Source organism: Globicephala melas, chromosome 5, assembly GCF_963455315.2.
Source record: "Globicephala melas chromosome 5, mGloMel1.2, whole genome shotgun sequence".
NCBI lineage: Eukaryota > Metazoa > Chordata > Mammalia > Artiodactyla > Delphinidae > Globicephala > Globicephala melas.
In genome coordinates this window covers 129,383,447-129,403,769 of record NC_083318.1, presented here as the reverse complement: position 1 = coordinate 129,403,769, position 20,323 = coordinate 129,383,447, and the positions used below count along the sequence as shown (strand labels likewise).

Sequence of the window (20,323 nt, the reverse complement as noted above, 5' to 3'; positions counted from 1 at the left end):
TAGCTAAGAACTGCAGCTCTTTTGAGTTTAAATCTTAACTCAGAGTTTGCTGGCTCTGAAACCTTGGGCAAATTATGAGATGTCTGTGTCTCAGTTTCCTGCTTGGAAAATGGGGATAAAAATATATCCACCTAGTAAGGTTTTTGTAAGTTTTAAATAATTGACACTCAACATGTTTGGCACAAAATAAGATCTCAATACATGATTAGTATTGTCATTATTATTAAAATAACAATAATTTGTATTAGACATGAAAATATCTGGCACTTGGTAGACATTCAAAATGTGGTGGCATGATTTATTTTCAAGTGAGGGGCCCATAATTGAACTCATTACTAACATTTAGAAAGGGCCGACACATTGTAACTCTTCAGTGAATATATATTGAATGAATGAGTGAGTGAATAAATGAATGAATGTTATCTCACCACAAGGTATAGAAAGGGATTATAACTTTTATAGCTTTTCTCATTGTAAGTATAGATTCATAGTTCTAGTCAATATAACCTAAAATACATGTGTATTTCATTCTCTCCAAATAACCTAAATTCCAATTAATTTTTAAATTTTTAAAAATTAGAAAGCTATTTATTTTATTTATAAAATACATCTATTTCTATTATTTTTATTCATATCTTTTTTATTTCTAGTCACACTTATGGTGTGCTTACTATGCCTGAATAGGACAATACTATAAGAAAAAACTTTCAAAAACATTTCTAACCTAACTCAACACTGTGTAACAGTATGATTGTTAAATTTCAATCCCTGTGATTCAAGCTTGAGGCTCTTATTACATGAAAAAAAATATTGAGACTCTTAATTTCTCAGTTTAGCTCAGCTTAGTACAACCCAAATCCCTATACCTTCAAAATCACTTGCTCTAGTAATTATTGACACTTAGGCCTTCTCCAAGTCATTTATGCTCTCTGGGCCTTTGTATCATCATCTGTTAATGGGGATGATATTACCTAGCTCATGAGGATAGTCTAAGAAACAAATGAAGTGTCATATCTGAAAATACCTGAGATATGCAATATTCATACATATGTGACAGCTACATGTATATATGTGTTCAGAGAGACAGACAGACTTGCTGCCTGCTCAAGGATATCCTAGACAAAAGGTAATCAAAGCTATGCCTGAAGTTCAGTGGTTTGCCTCAGTAATTTGAGCACTCTGACATTGACTATTTTAGATGTTTATTTTGCTCAAAATATGACTTGTATGAGAATAAAGTGCTTGCATTTTCTACTTGCAACAGGCCAGAGGAGGTTAATTTTAATTATGATATTCTGCACTTAAATTTTTATAGCCTACTGCCAAATTTTAAAATTCAAGTTTATTCATTTTGCTCCATCTGCCTACAGTAAAATGTAAAATTATTGATTTTCCTAAATAGATATCACTTGAAAGTTATATTACAATGTGACTGCAAAATATCTCAGAGGACACTGAGTTCTGTAAAGTAACTGACCCACATTTTCATAGCTATTATCCTAGTGTCCATCTCTGACAGAGTCCCTTAGCTATCTAACTTCGCTTCTACTACTTTTCTAGTTTATGAGCCAAGATGTCGTTTGATATATGTCGAAATAGTGCTAAATATTAGGCATTAGAAGATTCGTAAACTAATATCTGTAAAAAGAAAGGAGAAAACCCGGGGTACTTTGGTTTGAAAAGCAAAGTTTGAAAAAAAAAATGGTAATGAGCATTAAAATTGGAAAACCTTTTCAAAATTATATATAAATGCTGGAAAAATTCTCCTGGTTCCATATTAGGAGTTTCTAGAGATGAAAGCTACTTTTTTCTTAAACCTTAATATGTGTAAAATATAGACATGATGTATTTTTTAAAAATCTGTGCTCGTTGTCAAAATAAAAGGAGAACTGGATCCAATTCAATCCATTTCACAAGAATATTGCTTATTTCCAATATAGACTATATTTTTACTTTATAAAATGTGGACAAATGAGGGAAACAGGGAAATAATTATACTACCATGTACCAAAACCATAAATATGCTCCCTGCTTATTTTTAACAAACCACCAGGATGAAAAACTAATGAAGGGTGATCAAGAGAGTATCTGGTAATTTTCCTAAAGCACATTTATATGGCATTTATAGAAGGTCTTCCTCAGGAGAGCACAAATTATTTTTTTATTAACAAAGAGCTGTTAGGAAAAAGTGCTGCTTTTCTTATTTTTTGAGAATTTAAATGTTTCCCACAGTTTTATCATTTTAATACATAGTAGAAAAAAAAAGTAGCTTACGCAATAAATAAATTTTAGTTAACACATGTAGGTCATTTATAATCTTTCTAGTTTCTAGTATTTTAAAGGTATAGGGAATTTTCTCAATAATAAATGGCTTTGTCTTATTGTTTATCTAAAATCATTCTAAAGTAGCTTATTCTTTAATAAACAAGAGTTTTCTGAAAAGAGTTATCTAACTGTTCTCTCACACTTAAAGTTTCCTTTATTCTCTGTTTTAAAAAGCACAATCCTCGATATTTTCCTTGTGAAAAACTCTCACACTGCAATTATGAGAACTATATTTTTAAAGCAAAAGAGACTTTTAAAATTTCATATTGCCATTGTTAGATTTAACTAGTTTGATCCCTGTTCATATCAGTGGCTATTGAGTGTAAAATCTCATGAATAGGAGGGTGAATCCTCTATTCATAGAGCATTTTACTGATGTATTACAAAGAGAATATAATGTTTGCTTGAATGGTTATATGTATTGTAATAGTCTTTTTCTACATTCATTTTTCTTTCTGCTGCTTGGCTAAAATGACTTAAAACAAAATTAGCTTTAATAGCGTGTAAACTGATACTTCTGGATTTTGATCTTACTAAATCCTGTCGACTGAAAAAAAAGAAGGACAACCTAAAAATTGAGAATTGTGTTTTGTTCGGGGACCCATAAGAAAGAAATATTAATGTAATTTATTGACATTTCCTTAGAGATCACAGTAGAATTTTCGGTAGCTACTGACTTCAACTTTTCACCCATGAGTGAAATGATAGATTAATTTTATTTACCAGATGCTAAAATCTGATATTGGTCTTTAAAATTCTCTTTTGGAATTGTGATTAACTTAGAACTTTTTCAGTAAAAATAAATTATCTATTGAACATATTATTGAATGTAGAAACAATTAAACTGAAAATTAAACTATTGAATAAACTATGATTTAGTATATAATCATTAATTTTTGTATATTTAAATGTACAAAAACCTCATTAACTTACTAACACAAGAATCTAAGATACTGTGAATTAGGAGAATTTTCCAGTTAATTGAAGATTATCATGTTAAGTATCAGAAAATTGTTTTGGTAGCATGTGCTCCTGTCAGACTTTTTGCCTATCTTAGAAAATGGTTATTGAGCATAATTCAACATTCATGTGATCATTCCAGATCACTGGAGAACACCACTTCACCTACTCACTGAATTAATTTAAATGTCATATTTCTTCTGCAAAGCTGTGATACTGATGTGTGTCTCTGCTATTGGCCAGCTCACTTCTTTTCCATGAATTGTTTGCCCCTAAACCTGTTTATTTTAGTTGCAATTGGTATTTTAAATATTATTGTTATTAGGTAAACTAGTTAAAAATTAGGTAAACAGATAAAACAGGCAAGTGAAAAGGATGAGCAAACCAAGTTGAGTGTTTTAGAAAGTCTTGAAAATACAAAAAATTTAGGAGAAATGAGTAAATTCTTAGAAAAAAATCAATATTCAGATTGCTTTGCAAGAAACTTTAAGCTCTAAGGCACTTTAAATTAACTTCAACTGGAATTTGAGGAAGATGCATTCCTGTGTGACTGTGCACGAAAGAGGAAGGAGAGTGACTTGAAGAACGCCCTCACTCGAAGGCCTCAGTCCTGTATTAGAGCATGGATGAATGAATGGATTTCCATGTGTTTTAAGTTAAAATGTTTACTATATGGAAATACATTTTTTGTGATTCTTGGTTTATAGACTTTTCTCCAGTAGCTGATCAACTAGTCCTGATTTTGCAAATCAGAGGGCATTGATTTAATGTAGTTTATTATATGTTGTAGCATAAGAAAGGCTATATTCTTTGGCTATGAAATAGTGCTATGATACAATATTTTCCTTACTATTTATGGACCATTTTACTTTCAGGTTCACATTTCTCTTATGCTTCTGAATATTTTGCACGCTTGATTACAGGTAGTTGGAGTGTTACTGTACCTTCAGTATACAAACTTACTCAGGTATAGTTCACATTTACCCAGTCAAGACATAAGCTTTGCAGAATTATCTCCTTCCTCCCTGCATCCCACAGTCTACGTATTTTTCAACTTTATGTTTTATTTAACAACCAGTCTGTTAGTCAGGAAAATGATAAGCAGACATAAAGGAGTAGGTGAATGTAAGCTTGTAGCAAACCTGAGAGTTAAGCAAAGGTTTTGTTGTTGTTGTTCTTGTTGTTTGGGGGTTTTTTGTTTGTTTTTTTTAAAATTCTGCCATCATTGGAGAAGTACTAGAAGTTTTTGATGAGTACTTGTATATGTCAGGCACGTGTTTTAGAATGATTAAATTATTCTCTTAGATGATTAATCTCTTAAATGAATCTGTTTTTCATTACTTTTCTGGATCCTCTTTTCTCTGTCTTTTTTCTGTAAAAAGCATAGGGTGTATCATAATTTGTACCTATGTGTCAAGCGAGAAACTAATAAGTTTAAAGAGAATGTTTATCTCTACCTCTATACAAACAAATTTTTAATAGGCTGCCCTTAGTATTAACTTATTTTCCCTACTTCTGTAGTGTGAAGAGTACTGACATTGAAAAGATTTTAATTTCTATTGATAATAAATGAACACACTGCAGAAAGAGGATCTAAAATAATGAGAGGAACACGAGTCAAGTCTTTCAGGCCCTCATATTAACACACAGTGCATGCTGCTTCTCATTTTTGCAAATGTCAACCATTTTAATATATCTTTTGGGAAATGGTTCACTCTGTTTCAAAGGTGTATAATAAAAGAAAAGGGCTTAGGGCAATATTTAAGCAATGAAAGAAACACAGGACATTTATGACTAGCTGGGAGGAACTGATTGCCTTTGGCTGTGCCTTGGGAAATCCCCAGGAAATACAGTAAGTTGTGATTACTATCATAAGTTAAAATGACACAAAGCATAGAGAGGAATTTGTGTTTTCCTTATGGGTGACTGCATTTCATATTCTCTGTGTGCCATTAGAGTTCATACCCACCCCTGTGTTTCTTACTGTAGTACTAGCAGGAGATGTATTATTGAAAATTGCAGAAGAGTAACTTTCTAGAGAATCAATTTAAGAAAAGAGAATTTAAAGCTAAGCTCATGTAAGAAAGCATATATTATCACATACCTCAATTAAGTGTCTCTCATAAAACTAGTAGTATTTTAAATTAATGATATCAAAATTTGTACTGCCAATATTTGTTAAAGTATGTATGTTAAATTTATAATGTGTATAACTATGATAAATAGTGTTAGAGGTAGGTAAAAAAGAAAGGCGTAAATTTAATTTTCTCTGTGCATTTTCACTGTGGTTACTTCCTTAATAAAAATAGAAATGTTTAGATCTACTAGCATTATTTGGAGGCCATAAGAATTGTTCATCATCATGTTATAGGTTTTCATTTCTGAGTTTCTACCAAGCTGTTGAGAACATACAGGAAAGCATCTCACAAATTCCTGTTATTCTTTTTTCTTTTATTTATTTAAAAAATGATTCCTTTTCCCCTTTATGGTAGTTAAGGGCTCTAACACCAAATCCTACTTACTGCATTGTCTCAGCTTTATTGCACTACCTTTGAATTTAAAACATGGCAAAAGAATTATTCTTGAAATAGTTCTAAAATGCTAACAGTGGATATTCAATCTGATGATCACTATTTTTGGTCATGTAATGAAAACAAACTGGGTACAAAAAGTGCAGTCTTTTTAAAGGCACTTTTGCCTGGTAGGTTCTGTATACTGCCTTGTTTGACCAATGAACAAGTAACTATCACTGTATGTCATCCAAGGTGGGAGATCAAGGGCATGCCTTGGGTTGGTCTATGATACAAGAAGGATTTTAAAAGAGATAATATTTTAATATGTTCAACTTGGGTGTTTTAATGAAGGGTTAAAATAAATACCTAAATAAGAACAAAACTAGTAAAGTCATTTTTTGCATAAGTTAGGTACCTAAAATACACACACCTGAATAGTTTTCGATTTTAAGGAATTGCCAAGCATTTTACAATCTACATATTTCCTGAACTATTAACCCATCTCTGTTAATTAGTCATTAAAGATAGTTCTGAGTGTTTATAAACTTGAAACATTACTCTTATAAGTTAAAAGAGAAATTCCACCAAAAAGCATGAAGGAATATAAAAATATTTCTGTTTATCAGAAATATTTGTTTTCATTTAAAATCACATTATTCCACAACATTTTAAATGGTTATATTAACTAAATCCTACTGTTTCCACATGTATGTACTGTGATGGGACCAAGGTCAAATTTTCCTTTTGTTCGTAATCATTCTAGAAGTTGAGCATTCTTCTGTATATGCAAGTCTTAAACAAATCTAACTATTTTCTTGAACAACTAATTGTTTCTTAAACTATTTCATTATCAAGATAACTTTAACTTTATGAAGACCTAAGATAAAGCAATTAAAATTCTAATTTTCTAAAAATGTCATGCCCCCTTGGATTCTAATTATGTAATTTTAAATAATTTTATAGCTCTTTAATCTTTTATCTGCAATTTTTGAGATCCCAAAAAACAAACAAGCAAACAAAATCCCCTGAAAACCTAAAGTCTTTCTATGACTTATTTGGTAATCAAATCTGGCCTGATCTAAATTGACAAGAGGCTGTTTATAATTTTCTAACTCATAGTGGGGTTATATTTTTGCTGTAGAAATATTAATGTCTTTGATTACTGCAGCCTTAGACTTAGCTAGGGGTATTATTTTGCATATTCTGAATAATTCTGAATTCTGAAAAACACTGGGCCCAAGGCTTTTGGATAAAGGGTTATTTAAGAATTTTCTTACATTCAAATTTCCATTCCATGTCTAGCACTGTTTTGCTCTTTGGTGTGAGTACCTGGGACTAGTGAGTAAATTCTGAATTTTTATTGAATTATAGTTGAGATATCATTTTAACATTTTTCTCAGGTAAAAATGGTGTTGACTCTCACCCCAATCAGATTGTACGTTCCTCTTTTTGATATCTGTGTTCTGGACTACGCCTAAAATCTGTATTTACTAAATGCTTCCAGAGAAATAAGAAGGTATTAAGGAAGTTCATCACTTTCTGTGTGCGTATAGCCTTGCCTTTATGGATTTCTGGTTTTTAATTTTTTCCCTGTTCCAAATCTTGTGCTTATTTCAAGTCTTATTATAACTGAGGTGGTTTATAATGAAAATCACCATATCCACATAATTGACAGAACAGCCTCTAAGTGTGTGGCTCTGTCCTCATACCCACTTGATCACAGAGGCTTAGCAAGGGCTCAGTAAGCTCCTGGTTTGTGAGAGCCAAAGGGCTCAGTTCTGGGCCCGTCACTCTCACATCCTGGTTTTGTAATGATTGAAATTCATTACTTCTCCCTCTCTCTTGTTTGTGGGAATGGGAAACATATAATTATCATATAGGTATAATATCATGTGCTTCAGATAATTTTGTCATTTATGATATAATGGTACATATGAAGTAAGCATAGGGAGTGCTATAAAGCACTGTAAAACATAATGATATCCATGAACTATATACTGTGTGTGTGAAAAAAAAGTCCAGGGGTGAAGTAGTTCTCTGCTGGATTTTCTAAGCTCCTGAAATTAAATTTAACACTGGCTTGCTCTTTAACACTGGCCTTAGATGAATAAACTCAATATTTTGATTTGGATGTATTATTACATTTAATTATTTTTAAGTATTGCTTCAATTCATAGTTTCAAATTATAGATGGAATTTTTAATCAATTTTTTAGAAATAAAAGGGGTTAGAATGAAAATGATGTTGGGTAAACTAGATAATGTAGGCTTAGTCATTGTGTCTCCCTAAATATTTGTTTTTAACTGGTCCTGAATTGTTTACTCTAAAGCAGTTTTCCTAAGCACAGTAACTTTTTGACAGTGCTTAGCTTTCCTGTGGTAATATCTGATCATTTGTTACCCCAACTCAAGCATTACTTGAAAAATAAAAAAAATAAAATCTGGGGCTTCCCTGGTGGCGCAGTGGTTGAGAGTCCGCCTGCCGATGCAAGGGACATGGGTTCGTGCCCCGGTCCGGGAGGATCCCACATGCCGCGGAGCGGCTGGGCCCGTGAGCCATGGCCGCTGAGCCTGCGGGTCCGGAGTCTGTGCTCCGTAACGGGAGAGGCCACAACAGTGAGAGGCCCGTGTATCACAAAAAAAAAAAAAAAAAAAAAAAAAAAAAAAAAAATTAAAATCTGTAACGTTTTCTCTCCTTTGCTTTTAACAGATACACATATATTTGTTTCCAAAGCCTGGATCCAATAAGTAAAGACTTTGGAAATGTACTACATTGGATTTGGCATTTCATTAAAGATAACAAATGTATCCATATTTGGTCTTTATGATGACATATGATAGCATTTTTAATTGGAAAAGATTCTATTGAGGTGCAGCCACTTTGGAAGGCAGTTTGGCAGTTTCTTACAAAGTAAAACATACTTTACTATACAATCCAGCCTCCTTGGTATTTAGCCAAATGAGGGGAAAACTTATGTCACATAAAAACCTGCACACAGATGTTTATAGTACTTTTATTTATAATTTCCAAAATTTAGAAGCAACCAAGATGCTCTTCAGTAGGTGAATTGTGGTACATCCAGACAATGGAGTATTATTCAGTGCTGAAAAGAAATGAGCTATCAAGCCATGAAAAGACATGGGGAAACTTAAATGCGCGTTACAAAGTAAAAGAAACCAATTTGAAAAGGCTACACACTGTATGATTCCAACTATATGACATTCTGGAAAAAGCAAAACTATGAGACAGTAAAAATATCAGTGGTTGCCAAGGGTTAGCAGGGAGGGAAGGATGAATAAGCAGAGCATAGAGGATTTTTAGGAAAATTAAACTACTCTGTATGATACTATAATGGTAGATGCACATTATTATAAATTTGTCAAAATCCGTTGAATGGGGCTTCCCTCGTGGCGCAGTGGTTGAGAGTCCGCCTGCCGATGCAGGGGACACGGGTTCGTGCCCCGGTCAGGGAGTATCCCGCATGCCGCGGAGCGGCTGGGCCCGTGACCCATGGCCGCTGGGCCTGCGCGTCTGGAGCCTGTGCTCCGCAACGGGAGAGGCCGCAGCAGTGAGACGCCCGCGTACCACCAAAAAAAAAAAAAAAAATCCGTTGAAGGCACAACACCAAGAGTGGACCCTAAGGTACCCTGTGGACTCTGGGTGACTGTGATCTGTCAGTGCAGGTTCATCAGTTATAGTAAATGTACCATTGTGGTAACGGAAGAGGATATGCGTGTCTTGGGGCGGGGGTTATAGGGGAACTCTGTAACTTCTATTCCGTTTTGCTGTGAACCTGAAACCGCTCTAAAAAATAAAGTCTATTTTTAAAAATGATTCCATTGAGCATAAACATATAACTAAATTAAATGACTCCAAGAAGTGTAATGAAAAATACAAATATACAAGTCACCTGTACAAAGTGCAATGAAAAGAAACTTGATGTAGAAATAGGCAAATTGAGGGGTGAATTGTGATCTGGGGAGACAACCAGAGAATGTATGTGTAACACATAATATCAAGTTTTTCATTGGAATTAAAGGAGAATCATACAATAAGTTGCTTGGAGCCAGTCAGATAAAAACTTAAAGCCACAGACTTCTTCTCCCTCAGAATTCTATTGAGTTACTCTGCATTTAACCTAATCGTGACCGTCCCCAGCAATTATCACAACAGCTAGAAGTTTCAGAAATTAAGAGACTAGCTTCTCTACTCAGAGTATTATTAATATAGTACCTTCCCATATTCTACATTTTGTTTGCATGGTCTGTTCTTGAGTTATTATAAGGAGTAAATTTGAATATCCATTTTCTCTAATTATACAGCTAATAAAGATGTGTCCTAACATACTATAAGCCCTGGACATATTTTTCTAGTATACAGGAAAATTAATGTGATTTTTAGTTTCTAATCTGAGATTCAATAATCCAGCTTTATAGGGAAAAAAATGAGGGTTTTTTTGTCACTTGGACTTGAGGCAGCTCATTAAAAATTCTAAAAGGTATAGAACAAAAACACAAAACATTTCTCACAAGTGATGAATTTTTGCTACAAGCAATGATGGTTTTTTAAATCACCCTTTCATAGTGAATAATGATCTTGTGCTCTTGAGTCAAACCTTTGTGTATATATCCTAGTTTAGGATCTGTGAGATTTAAGCAGATCTTAACTAGGGTATATACACATATCCAGATCTTTCTTGGATTCCTTTCCTTTTGAATAACACAGATATAACATTATTTCATCTCAAAATGCAAAACTGGAACAGTAGTTAGGAGGTTCTGACTTGCATGGTTCAATACTTGGGAGCAAATGACTGTTGGGATTGGTGCTGACAGTTTACACTTGAGCCTCTATAGCAAGTTTCTGGAGGACTGTGCTTTCTTCTCAGTGGAGGTTGCAATCCTTTGGTCAAATTAACTCACAAATCTCCATCCAGGCCAAAATGTATTTAAACCTACCCCAGGCCAATCCCAGTAGACCGTACGAAAAGATCATGCTTCTTCCTAGGTAGATCCAGAGATACAAACATATTCTTAGACAGAAAATTTAAGCAGGGGATTTGCCTGTCTTATTTATAATCCCACAATGCAAGCATACAGACACTTTACAAGATGGTTCCCTCTTTGGTATACCTTCGCAGGAACCAAGTCTGTAATACTAGCATTTGCTATTTTATTTAGAAGAAAAAGTCATTAAATGTCAGCAACAGGGATTATTTTGTAAATCCTCCATTTTAATTACTCAACCAGCTTTATTTTTTTAATTTTTATTTTATATTGGAGCATAGTTGATTTACAATGTTGTGTTAGTTTCAGGTGTACAGCAAAGTGATTCCATTACACATATACATGTATCTATTCTTTTTCAAATTCTTTTTGCATTTAGGTTATTACAGAATATTGAGCAGAGTTCCCTGTGCTATACAGTAGCTCCTAGTTGGTTATCCATTTTAAATATAGCAGTGTGAGCTTTAAAAACTTATATAGCTCCTTAACTGCTTCTAAACTAAGTCTAAAGTTAATTCTACAAAGAGTTTTCTCATGAGAAAAAATGGAAATAATAATAAATAAAGGTAAAAAATTTTAACTACCTCAGGGTCTGTTATGGAACTGAGATAATGCTTTTCATATACTAAACATAGGAGCTTCAGAATAAATGTTCAATAAATATTAGTTAATCTTTTTCAAATATTCTTGTCATTTTTTATATTTATAATAAACTCTTTTTTTTTTTTTTTTTTTTTGCTGTACACGGGCCTCTCACTGTTGTGGCCTCTTCCGTTGTGGAACACAGGCTCTGGACGTGCAGGCTCAGCGGGCATGGCTCACGGGCCCAGCCGCTCCGCAGCATGTGGGATCTTCCCAGACCGGGGCACAAACCCGTGTCCCCTGCATTGGCAGGCAGACTCTCAGCCACTGCGCCACCAGGGAAGCCCTATAATGAACTCTTGATTTTCACAGAGATCTATATTTACCTAATATTCTAAAACTTCTCTTTGAGTATATTATAATTTAATTTTGTGACAGAGATCAGTGCCAGGAATAAAAATATGCAACTTGAATTACAATACGTCTTTGTACAGAATTTTATCAACTGGAGGGATATAGCAAAGTTGTTCTGACTTTGCTGTATATCATGCAGAATTAATATTTTTATTTAATAACTTTTTCTTTCCATTTGATTATGCTGTTTTTCAGTGATTAACTTTTATTGATGCATAAATTAGGGCCATTTTATTGAGGTCATTATTTTTCTATATAGTGTCTGAGGTAGAAAAAGGACAGAGCAAATACCAGTACACTGCTTAGTTTAAGACTTTGAGAAAATGTTTGCATCAGCTAAGGAATTGGTGCAAGGGAACCTACTTTTTAAGGAGGCCACTTCATAAATATCATGTGTGTTCTACTTTTCACAAAACCCCCTTCCTGTCAAATTTAGATGTTCCCATCTTTGACGGTAATTTTTATTTTACTTTTTTATTTTAGTGTATTACAAATTATTTTTAATTTCCTACAGATATTATTTTAATATATATGTCTGCCAAATGGAATAACTCAAAAGCCTTATTTAATAAAAGCCTCTTAAACCATCTTTATTTTGTGTTTCTTTTCATTTTCTTTACTTATTTCTACAACATTTTCTACTGTTACTAATGATCAGTTGCTCCAAAAAAAAAAAAAATGTGTTTTATTTACAGGGCACAGCTTATGGAAGTGCTCCTGTACCTTCTCGCAGGCAATTATGTGAGTCTCTTATATTCAGCTCTGTGTTGTAAACATGACGATGTGTTTCTGTGCTGTAGCATGGCATGCTGATTGAGATCAAATGCCCTAATGCAATGCCCAGTGTTGTATATTACCTACAATGTTTGTAGTAAATGGTTCCCTTTGCCTCTTCCTTACCTGTTTGTCATTATCCAGCCCATTTAAGAAAACTGCACTGCGATGTGGCCACGTGTGTTGAGGCTTCAAGAATGGCTCAAAGTCTGGGGCAAGGATAGAAGTGGCTCTTATTTAAGTTTATTTTCACTTAGCAACAATAATAGCACTTTCTTTGTTAACCAAATCAGTACGCTTTCTTAAATCCTAACTTCTTTTACAGACTTGTTCAAAGAGCCCTTGTATCATACACAGCTGTGTTTTAGTCACAGCTAATGAGACCTCTTTCCTTGAAAAGGAAAAATCCATTAAAAGGAATCCTACTTCTAGTGAATTTAAAGCAAACTTGACTTTCCAACCACTTCAGTTTATTTCTAAGTCACCGTATTTAGAAAATTTGAAAATAATCTATAAATTTTTAGATAGAAATCCTGGATTTTACAACGTGGCTTAGCTGTATTATAAGTATACACACCTCGCAGAGAGTCAGATATTTGCTCTTCAGCTCAGGAGATTTCTGTGACAGCTTGTCTGCTTTAACATGAACCTTTTGTCAATGAGAGATGTATATGTAAATTTAATATGTAGAATCTCCAGAGTGCCATCAGACTTTGAAAAAGAGCTATTTTCATCGCCATTTCCATCCATGACTTTTCTCTTCTCCCACACCAGCATCCGTCAGAAAATCATGGTTGTTTACCTCCATTATAGACTGCTACAGCAATACACCACGTGATTCTAATTGTTGTGCCTAGCAATAAATGCCAAGTAGAATCATCTTAATATGGTTTTAAAGGTGATTCAAAGGTACAGTCCTGTTTGCATAATGCTTTTCTTCACTATTGGCAAAAGAAATATATGATTCGATGACGTTCACTGAGAAGGATCTGTGAATCAATTACAAAAGACAAACAAATAAACAAAAAAAATTATAAAGATGCTTAAGGAACAAACAGAAATTTGCACTTTAGTACCTTCTTTTTCATGAAGGAGTGTTGCACGTTTGGATTCTTATGAATACAATTGTAGTGGAAAGAATTGCTAATGTGAATAGAAGATGGGATTTAGATATATTAAATATTCCTCTAAAGTTAAATAATCATCAACTGGTCTCAAACTATCCCTTGCTGTTATTTCGTTTTATCTATTTCTCTATCATCTAACTTTCTAAAATATACTAAAGGTATGGTTTCTTTTATGTACGTATTGGTGCAGTATTATTACCAAACCAAACTTGAGGCCTCTAGCCCACGAGAGCAGTAAAACCAATCTACTGACACCAGCTTGTGGTGAAGGAAAGTACAACATTTATTGTAAGGCACTGTACAAGGAGTGCAGGGCAGCTAATGCTCAAAACACCCAAACTCCCTGATGGGTTTCAGGGAAGCATTTTCAAAGGCAAGGTGAGAGAAGGTAGTTACAGGGTGTGTGACCAGCTCGTGTACAGTTCTCTGGTTCATTGATGGTGAGGTAGCAGGGTGGTGTCACAGGGGTAAACCTTATCAATCCTCAGCCTCCAGTAGGTCTGGGGGCTAAGTACTCATGGTCATCATGTAGTTAACTTCTTCCATTTGGTGGGGTTTTTAGCATCTATAAGACAAGTCAGGAGTGTGCACCAGGCACTGCCATCTGTGTCCTTCAGGGAGGAACTAAAGATTCTGTGACTGCCACGTAGCTGATTTACTGTTTAAATTCTTACCAATTCTCCTGGCCCAACTGCTGTTTTTGTCACTACATGTTTACATCCTTTCACTCATTAATTCTTGAGCCAGGCTTATGTGACTCAGAGGAGGACTGGGAAACTATAGCTTTTCTACACATAAGAGGCAAGCAGAGGACATGGGGGTGGGGTCTGGGAAGGCCCAATAGGGTCCCTGCTCAGTTACAGTATTAACTGATAAAAATTGAAAACTATAGCCAGAACACCAGTGAGATAAAAAATATTCTTTTTTTTTTATTTGCCTCTTTTTAAAGTAAAAATCATTATTGTGCATATAAGTTAGATTGCCTTAAAGACAAAGGAATGTATATTGTTATGGAGATAGAGAAAATATTGTTGCTAGAAACTTTGGGGAATGTGAATTCATTATATATGCCATGATATCATGAGTGGAAATATAAAGGTTATGGAAGTACAGTCTTCAATTTGGACTAAACATATTTCTCACTTTTACAAAATCAAAATGTATAATTTGAAAATAATACTGGATATTTGAGAGTTCAGATCATTGGTTCTAGTTAAATCAGAGTGAATCCTACAAAAAGCAAAGGGAAAAATAAAATGATGGATGGTTTCTCTAAGTTCTCTAAGTCTAAGGATCTAAAATTGAAATGTTTCCTGTGCCTCAATGGATAAGACCATAAAATGGGTATTACTCTCCTAAGCATGGGGACTTGGAAATAGTAAACTTATAAGACATTAATTTGGAATGCTACCTATCACATTTTCTTTTGGTCAAGTACAAGTCTTCGGATCTGTGAATTACCTATTAGTAGAGACTCCTTAAGTATTTGTAATTGTGGTGATTATTAAAGATATTACGTCGAGAGCTTGAATGTTTTATTCTACACATGAACCTCACAATGTTAATATTAAATGTCTTTATTCCTACCCTATTCCCTAAAATCAATACCTATATAGATATCTTACAGTTGATTCCTGATTCTAGTATTTTATATTTTTGACTATATCAAAAGTGGTAACTAATACTTTCTTGAAGTTACAATTAACCAAACTTTTATTCATTTTCTAATTCAGTATTAAGGGCTTCCTTGTTTGATGGCTGTCACTTTATTTCAGAAACATATCCATTTTTAACAGTTCTCTTTTGTCATAACCCAAAACAGAATCTAGCAGCAAGGAGGGATTGCCTAGATGATGAGGTAATTGGAAAGGCTGTGATTCTACAATGAGAAGGTTCACATCTCCATCTCAGGAAACATTATGTGGCTTTTAATTAACAGGCCCACTCAAATATGTCTTTATTGGTTACTTAGTTGATCAGAATTAAATTGGAGAACTATTGTCTTCATTAATACTTATCATTTTCAGAGAGATGCTTGCAGAATGATTAACAAACTTGGGGAAGAGGGAGTCTTGAAAAGTTTTTTGAATGCTAATAGTACATTTTTTATTATTAAATGCTTAAAAGGATACATCATCTATTCAAGTGATATTGCCTTCTTAATTTCCTACTGGTTTACATTTTAAAAGTAAAGTGCTATCATATGCTGGTAAAGACCAACTCTAAATTTGTATGCATTGAGATGTATAATATTTGAATAAATTGTTGCAAAGATTTGATCCATAAAATGCAATTCAAAATACAGGAACTGATTTTACAATGGTTATTGCTTTCCATTTTACAGTAGTAACCATTTTAAGAGCTCCAAATTACAGGACCATGTATTTCTAACAGATGTGTCTTGTTATCTTTTTCAAGAGAATATTCTAAAATTTAATAAACTGATTCCAAAATTTACTAAGCCATAAATATAAAAACCATGAACACAAAATTTCAAAATCCAAGCAACAGTTCAAAAATGACTTGTCTAAAATAATCGTGTGTTTTATTTTTGTATTTCGCAACATGGATTCATTGTTTCCCAATTTATGAAAGAAAGGAACAGCAAATATTTACAAGTAGTCTATTCAATGGTAGTTACCTAATTTAACTGACATTCTCCAGATAGTTGAATGTCAACCTAACTGAAATGACTACAAGTGATAATCATACTGCCTTCCTACTCAGAATCAGATAGCAGTTTCCTTTATAACACAAATAGAGCTGAAACTATATATTTACAAGGGAGGTCATAAACATGAAAACGTATGCTTTTTTTTTTTTTTTTTTTTTTTTTTTTTTTGCGTTACGCGGGCCTCTCACTGTTGTGGCCTCTCCCGTTGCGGAGCACAGGCTCCGGACGCGCAGGCTCAGCGGCCATGGCTCAAGGGCCCAGCCGCTCCGCGGCATGTGGGATCTTCCCGGACCGGGGCACGAACCTGTGTCCCCTGCATCGGCAGGCGGACTCTCAAGCACTGCGCCACCAGGGAAGCCCACGTATGCTTTTTATTGTTTGAAAAGTAGTTGAAGAATTACCCTAAAAATAAAGGGAAATTATTTTTGCTACATGTGATCAAAAGATTAAATACTTCCATAGGCTTTTGCACATTATACGTAAATCAATCCTTGAAAATATAAAAGTATTCTATGAAAGAGTTACCATTTTTATTCAATTTATCAAGAAAAATTTATACTATCAATTTTCCAAAGTATGTTTCTCTCTCATTTGCTTTAATTTACCTCCCCTAATTTTCAATCAAGTTTCTTTTCCCTTCTTTTTAGAGCTAAATAGCATTTTTTTAAATCCCAAATTGATTTCATCAGCAAGTGATGAAAAACAACAAATTCAATAAGAAAGGAGAGCAGAGTATTCGTTTACAATAATATAAATCTCAAAGTCAGAATGAATGGTCTTAAGATGCTGAGCTGGCTGTGTAAGAACAGATTTTTCAAACTATTGTTCTCACTGTGCCTTCTGATTTATTCCTTTCCTTCTTGGTTTATCAGTTTATTTGTTTTCATTTCCCTTTCTTTTGTCTCTCTCATCCCACACAATATCTTTCCATTATTTATCATCCTATTTTAGATGTAACTTCCGTTTTACTTGTTTTCTTCTTTCTTTGCTGTGCTTGGAAGCAATAAAGGAAGTGGTTTCAATAGTTGTGAGAACTACCAGAAATTTCCTATCACTGTCTTTTTTTTTCTTTTAATTAATTAATTTATTTATTTTTACATCTTTATTGGGGTATAATTGCTTTACAATGGTGTGTTAGTTTCTGCTTTATAACAGAGTGAATCAGCTATACATATACATATGTTCCCATATCCCCTCCCTCTTGCGTCTCCCTCCCTCCCACCCTCCCTATCCCACCCCTCCAGGCGGTCACAAAGCACCGAGCTGATCTCCCTGTGCTATGTGGCTGCATCTCACTAGCTATCTACCTTACGTTTGGTAGTGTATGTATGTCCATGCCTCTCTCTCCCTTTGTCACAGCTCACCCTTCCTCCTCCCCATATCCTCAAGTCCGTTCTCTAGTAGGTCTGTGTCTTTATTCCTGTCTTACCCCTAGGTTCTTCGTGACATTTTTTTTCTTAAATTCCATATATATGTGTTAGCATATGGTATTTGTCTTTCTCTTTCTGACTTACTTCACTCTGTATTGCAGACTCTAGGTCCAGCCACCTCATTACAAATAGCTCAATTTCGTTTCTTTTTATGGCTGAGTAATATTCCATTGTATATATGTGCCACATCTTCTTTATCCACTCATCCGATGATGGACACTTAGGTTGTTTCCATCTCCGGGCTATTGTAAAAAGAGCTGCCTTTGAAATACACCTTTGGAAGACATGTCTAGTAGGGTTGCTACAAACCTTACATGAGTAAAGCAATGCTTATCTGGTTCTGCATTCTTAGGGAGCAAAGACAAATACATTGTGTTTATAAGTTCACAGTTAAACACACATATATATCGGGGATTGAGGAAGTTCCTTTGGAAAAGAGGTTTCAGTCAGAAAGAAAACAGAAAGGAAAAGTTTTAAATGGCATGATGAAATTATGAATATACCACTAATAGAAGACAAGCTAATACAAAAGATTGCTAGAAAGTGGGAAAGGTGCAAAAGAAAAATGTAGTATATGTTATAATCCTGTAATTTACAAGGAAAATGTTAAATATTGTCTTTCCTTTGAGTCCAAACTAATGGTTTTACGTTTAATTGAGGTTACAATTTTGAGCTGCTAAAAAGTAAAAAGCTATGCTCAGTTACAATAAAAAAAGAAAAAGGCATTTCCTTTGATGTATACATAATTGTGATTATCATTCCAGGCTATTAAATTTGTCTAGATAATGAATATATGTTAAAACTGTACATAGGTGCTCTGGTTTCAGCTTGAGATGTAGAATGCTGAAAAGAGCATTGTTCCTACCCTTACAATAATAACAGAAATCCTGGAGAGAATATAAATTCACGTTTCTTGAACCATCAGAGAGCTACAGTCACAGGGCAATCAGTTAACCTAAGAGACGTAAAGACAAGTACTTGGCAAGGAGAGACCATATGTAGCAGACACAGTCAGATAACAGTAAGAATTATGTTAAATTCTGGTCAACTAATTGGTAAGGGGGAAATGTAGCCTATCGAGAGAATATAAATATAATGAAAATTTACACCACTTACAGGATCTTCTCTACAGGCCTCACTAGATGCTCACATTACAATATTGGCAAGATTCCTGAGAAAGTGTCTCTTGAGCTAAAGATCAAAAGACAGGATCTGCAGCTACTATAGGAAAGGCACAACACCACCCAGATGCTTCTTCCCTATTGTCCATATAGAACAAAAGCCTAAAATTCAGGGGGGAAAGCAATACACAGGTGAAAACCCATTGCGGCTTGGAGAAGGGAACAAAAAGAGATCCTTTATTCCTGGATCAGGGGCAAGAATACATGATGGACCCAGGACAGCTGGGGGAGAAGACAGACACCAGGAAGGCCACATCTGTGAGGCCCTGGGGCACAGTGTCTTCCTAAGATTTAGGCTCAATCAGAGGAGCAGAGAATGCCTCACTCTTTGTACCACAAACTAATAAGCAGTGAGTTATAAGTCATCAGAGAATACGGCTGGGAGTGTTACAAGAGTGCTGTGAAGCACCATGCAAAGGAGACACTAAAGGTGAAGGTGGACCATACATTTAAGAAAATCCCTGACAAATCAGTTCCTACCCTAAATACCAGGTATCATTAGAGAAAGTTGAAGGCTCTGGGTAACCCCAACAACAGTGACAAACTCAGTTCAGTTCTGCCTAGGTTGACACAAATGTCCATCCTAAAGCCTTAGCAGAAGGAATGGCATGCCCATTTCCAGACACACAGTTTATTTACCAATGTCTCTAATGTCCTACACAATATGTCTGGCTTTCCACAAAAATTTGACGGCACAAGAAAAAGCAAGAAAAAACAACACACTGCCTAGGGACAAAAGAATCAACAGAATCAGATTCAGATATTATGCAGATGTTGGAAACATCAGAAAGGGGAATTAAAATAACAATAATATGTTAACACTCTAATGGAAAAGTTTGATAACATGCAAGAACAGGAGTACAGCTTCAGCAGAGAGATAGAACTCTAAGGATGAATCAAATAGAAATGCTAGATATTAAAAGCTCAATAACAGATGAAGAATGCCTGTGATGGTCTTACATGTATATTCAACATAGCCAAGGACACAATCAATGAACTTGAAAGTAGGTGAATATAAACTACCCAAACTGAAACACAACAGGAAAGAAATGGCAAGGAGCACAAAAAAAAAAAAAAAGGAATGTTCAAGAGCTGTGGAACAATAACAAGTGGTCTGACTTATGTGTAACTGAAATCTTGGTGAGAAAAAGAGCAGTACAAAAGAAAAATTTGAGAAATAAAGGCCACAGATTTTCTAAAATTGATGGCACACACCAAATTACAGCTCCAAGAAGCTTAAAGAGCACCAAACAGATAAAGAAGAATGAAAAATACACCCAGGAATATCATATTCAAACTACTGAAAAACAAAGTCTGAACGTAGCCAGAGGAAGAAA

General features: G+C 34.5%; 1 protein-coding gene across 6 annotated transcripts in view; it reads left to right on the top strand.

The window, feature by feature from the left end:
- Positions 1-20,323, top strand: part of CCSER1 (coiled-coil serine rich protein 1) — a 1,273,261-nt gene that overhangs the window by 990,978 nt on the left and 261,960 nt on the right. For 4 of the 6 annotated variants that reach the window (XR_009564123.1, XM_060299793.1, XM_060299791.1 and 1 more), the window contains one exon: positions 12,496-12,541. The exons of the other annotated variants lie outside the window; for them this stretch is intronic. Coding sequence is in view for 3 of the 4 variants with exons in the window: in XM_060299793.1 (XP_060155776.1) it covers positions 12,496-12,541 (46 nt within the window). In the remaining variant the exon portion in view is untranslated. The remainder of the gene's footprint in view (positions 1-12,495; positions 12,542-20,323) is intronic. 6 annotated transcript variants of the gene reach the window in all.